Source organism: Corvus hawaiiensis, chromosome 5 (assembly GCF_020740725.1).
Source record: "Corvus hawaiiensis isolate bCorHaw1 chromosome 5, bCorHaw1.pri.cur, whole genome shotgun sequence".
Taxonomy (NCBI): domain Eukaryota; kingdom Metazoa; phylum Chordata; class Aves; order Passeriformes; family Corvidae; genus Corvus; species Corvus hawaiiensis.
Window position 1 is genome coordinate 42,208,537 of NC_063217.1, and position 4,403 is coordinate 42,212,939.

General features: G+C 45.4%; 1 protein-coding gene across 1 annotated transcript; it reads left to right on the forward strand.

Moving 5' to 3' along the window:
- LOC125326646 (sel1-repeat-containing protein YbeQ-like) lies at positions 1–2,595 on the forward strand. The gene is made up of 4 exons (XM_048305105.1): positions 1–57; positions 438–579; positions 736–781; positions 2,338–2,595. Exons 1-4 carry the CDS (start codon positions 1–3, stop codon positions 2,426–2,428), a joined length of 336 nt encoding a protein of 111 aa, XP_048161062.1. The 3' UTR covers positions 2,429–2,595.
- Positions 2,596–4,403: the final 1,808 nt, after the last annotated feature.

The following is a 4,403-nucleotide window of genomic DNA, read 5'->3' on the forward strand; positions in this document are numbered from 1 at the left end:
ATGTGGGCAGTGGTGGGCCACAAGTCCCCAGGTACCTGGAGAATGAGGCTCCTTCTGGTAAGTGTCTTTGATGAATTGTTTTTAAAAGCCTGGTGGCACCTTAGGGGTTTTTTCCCCATTTTCTTCAAGAGGACCACTAGAAAATTAAATGATTGTAGTTTCCTTTGCTGTAGCAGAGCTTAAAGGGGAAATTAACTTGGGAGTTCATACGCTGCTCACTGAATTCAGCAGGGCCTTTTCTGCCAGCTTCAGTGGAAGTTCTGGAACCGGCTCTCTATCAAAGGTGACTTTGATTTTCTGTGGTTGTGTGGGCCTTTCCTCCCATTTCTCTGTGGGGAATAGCTTTGGGAGGCTTCAGAGCTCGGATGAAGTATTTGCTGTAGCTAGCCCTCAGCTTATTTTCTTCCTTGCATTGTGACTGTTCCTCTCTTTTACAGTTGGCAGCTGTAATCACTGCTGGCCTCCTCCTGCTCTACATCCCGCTGTGCTACGAGGATTTCCATTTCCATGTGGCTCATGTGTATGCTCGCCTGGGGTACCCCAATGCCCAGCACATCCTGGGACAGAGGTATCTGCAAGGTAATGTTTCTCCAGCCTGTGGCTACCTTGCTGCCAGAGTGTGTGTGCTTATAAGCCAGAATCACAAATGTGGCTTTGTGGTACCAACACACTGCTGGATTTGGACACTGTATGTTATAACCTGTCTGTGACTTTGTTGCCTTGTCTCACACCCAGGAGCTGGAGTGGAAAAAAATGAGGACATGGCCATGCACTGGTTCAGGTGAGGCACAAAAATCCCCCAAGCAATTCCTGCCATGGGAAATTGGCTTCTTCTGAGGAAAGGCTACTGTGGTATGGGAGGAGGAAAAAGCTGGCAGTGCTTTGGGGGGAAAGCTGCACTGAGCTGTCCTGTGCTGGTGGGAAGGAGGCTCACAGGTGGCAGCAGGGACAGTGGGAGCTCCTGACTTCTCACTGTGGGTTGTATTATACACTTTGCTCCACTTTCCCCACCTGCTAGTATTATTTTTTTTAATCGGTGGGAAAAAAGGAAGTGTCTTGACAGTGAGAGTGCAGAGGGATCCTGGTGCTGTGTGGCTTTATGGGGAGGTTTGCATTGCAGGTGGGCAGCAGGAAAAATGCACAGGTGCAGGATGGGAGTGAGCCAGGAGCTGCTGAGACTACAGGAAATCAAGTTACAGCAGTGTATTATTTTCCTGCTCTCAGCACACCCTCCCAGGAGGCTTCTGCCATGTAAGTGATGCAGCCATGCCTGGGTGTGCATTTGCTGTGGTACCCATAGTAGTTACACCTGTGGTGGAAGCCTGGGCTGCATCCCCCAGAATACTCCCATTCTTGGTGAGAAATGGGAAGGATTAAGGACAGGGAAATTTACTATGCTACCCAAAAAGCAAGGGGAGAGAAGTAGGCACATTGGATGTTATCTCTGCCTGCTCAAGGCATAGAACAGCATCAAGCTGCAGGACTTTTAGGGTGGAAATAACTATGCCTGTGACAGCAGGAGATGTAAATCAAGAAGGCATCATTAAAGACATCCATACCTAGAGAAACGCTGAAGCCTTCATGCTTTTCTGAATAAGGATGTTTCCCAAATCAGGGCCTGAAATTTCAAAGGAGTCATATTTCAAAAAGTGAATGATACATAACTTTTTCCTTATTTGCTCTGTCATGGTTTAATTTTAACTAGCAACTAAGTACCATGCAGCTGCTCACTGGTTTCTCCCCTTCTCTCCCAGTCCTGTGGGATGGGGAGGAGAATTGGAATAAGGTAAAACCCATGGGTTGAAATAAGAGCAGTGTGATAATTGAAACAAAGTAAAATGTAACAATAACAATAGTAATAAAAGAGAGGAATAAACTCCAAGAAGCAGAGGTGATACCCAGTACAATTGCTCATCATGCTCTGACCAATGCCCAGCCCATCCCCGACAAGCAATCAGCAGCTCCTGACCAACCTCCCCAGTGTATACACTGACCATGATGCTCCATGGCATGGAATATCCCTTTGGCAAGTTTGGGTCTGCTGTCCTGGCTGTGCTCCCTCCCAGCTTCTTGTGCACCTGCTCGCTTCCAGAGCGTGGGAAACTGAAGAATCCTGGATTTAGGGTAAGCACTGCTCAGCAACAACCAAAGTATCAGTGTGTTACCAACATTACTCTCATACTGAATCCAAAGCACAGCACTGTACCAGCTGCTAGGAAGAAAAGTAACTCTCTCAGCCAAAACCAATTCCTACCTTGCTTGAAAACATTCAAACTCAGGTTTTCTTCTTCTGTATTTCTCTTACCATTTTCTGTGCTTGTCTCTTCCTGGCTGTAGGCAAGCTGCGGGGCAGGGCCATCCCCACTCCTCCTTCAACCTGGCAGTGGGGACACTCAGAAACATGACCATGGCACTTGAAGAAGGGTAACCTGAGATAATCCTCTTCCTTCCCATTACAGCTCAATTCCCAGCTCCTCTTGGGGAGGGAAGGAAACCTGGTGCTCTAGGTACTCCATGCATGAAGCTACTCCAGCATTTCTAATGCCCTCTTTTTGTACTGTCAGTAATGCAGCCCAACCTGAAGCAGGGAAATGGAAAACCACAGTTAGTCCAAAGACATTTTTAAAATTAGGTGTCACAGTACCTAAAATGCCTGTGGTCTGATTGCATATGTTTTTCCATGATGATTTCCCAGTGAGGGCAAGGGACAAGACCTGTACTGGTGTAGAAAGAGCTATTGAAGTGACATGTGAATTTTCTGCTATAAAGACCTGCCTTTCTCTTTTAAGGGAGTTCCCTTTTCACTCTCCTTCCATCCAGTGGGGTCAATGAGAGGTTTCCTGTTGACTGCCTGGGGGTGGGTTGAAACTGCCTAGGATGAGTTTCTGTCCATGATGTGCACGTGCACACAGCACACACCAGTGTTCCCGAAGACAAAGAAGATTTGCCTTGTGCTTTGTACAGTCACTGTGGAGGTTTGTTCTGGGGCTAAGTGAAGCTGGAACAACTGATCCTATCACAGTGAAACCCAGCCCTTTTTTGATTTTGTGTATTGTTTCATTTTGAGTATTTTCATTTGCTCCAAGACTGAAAATTGAAAATGAAGTTGAAAAGAGCAGTTGTAAGCTAAACAAAGCTAAGAAAGCATTGTTTGGGTAAACCTTGTGATTTGAAGCCAGTGCATTCTGTTTCAGTCTCCACTGCATATTGCATGATCAGACTCACATATTGGTGGTATTTCAAGAACTCCAAAGCCATTTCTCCTTCAACTAAGAAGAGAAAATCACCAAACCTAGAACATATGAGCTCAGACCACAGGAAAAAGCAGAAGGAAAATCAGATCATTTTCTGAATAGGGGAAAGTTAACTTTACAGATGTTTAGATGTTTTCAGATTGAGTAGCTCTGTTCCTCTTAAAAAAGCCTGAGTAATTAAAATTTAGCTAGGACTGAATTTAGGACTTCCTCCTAGATTTTCTTGATGAAGGTTTCATGTCCTTCAGGGAAGTGGAGAAACTCCTCAGTGTGGCAGCAGCCCATGGGCTCCAAGAAGCTCAGCAACTTTTGGAAAACATCCTCAAGAGCAGAAACCTTCCCTGAATGACTGCTGCAACACCGATGCTCGTCCAACCTTGCCTTCTTCTGCACTCAGCAACCCCACTTTCTCCTTGCTGAGTGTCTAGTCTTTAGGTTGAATCATTCATTGGACATTACATTTGCTTTGTGCTGCATCTCCATGGTGAGATCTATGGCAGTCACGTGCTGCTGCTCCTTCTCCGTTTGCTTCCTGCCTTTCCACTTCTGAAGACCGCTGGAAAGGGGAGATGGAGGAGATCAATAGCCTTCAAGGTTACACTGATGATGGGCATATGAACATTTTTGAAAAAATTCCCATCACTGTTGCACCAGCTCATCTGCTAATGCTAAGTTAGATCCAAATATTGGTCTGGGCTTGGTGCAGTGTAGTTGCATGTTTGTGCCACCTTTCATGCTCTGCTTAGGCACTGTGATAACTGATCACGACTAAGGCTTTATCGCTGTAAATCAGCATGACATGCATGCATGATCCATTTGTGCTGGAAATGGCAGTGATTTAATAGAAAATATAAATGATGCTCTCACTTAACATCTATTGTTCCTTATCAACATTACCACTGTCATGCCAGTTCTGGGGAAAAGTAATTCAATTTAATGGAAGCTGCCTTCTTTTTCAGGGTGGTCTCAGTTTAAAACCACAGTGAGCAATTGCATTTCATGGGAAGTGCACTCACAAAACAAAGACCGGCAGAGTTTTGCTAGCAATAAAATAGTTTCCCAGGGCTTTTGTTGGTGTGCAATGTTTCCTTTCTTCCTACCATGATTATTCAGCTCACTTGTTGCATGACACAAGGTCCTGCATTCTCC

Bases quoted from the DNA above. Each gene is read 5' to 3' on its own strand.
- LOC125326646 (XM_048305105.1), top strand. From the start codon at position 1: ATGTGGGCAGTGGTGGGCCACAAGTCCCCAGGTACCTGGAGAATGAGG. The intron at 58-437 runs GTAAGTGTCTTT...TCTCTTTTACAG, and splicing joins GGAGAATGAGGCTCCTTCTG to TTGGCAGCTGTAATCACTGC. The intron at 580-735 runs GTAATGTTTCTC...TCTCACACCCAG, and splicing joins GGGACAGAGGTATCTGCAAG to GAGCTGGAGTGGAAAAAAAT.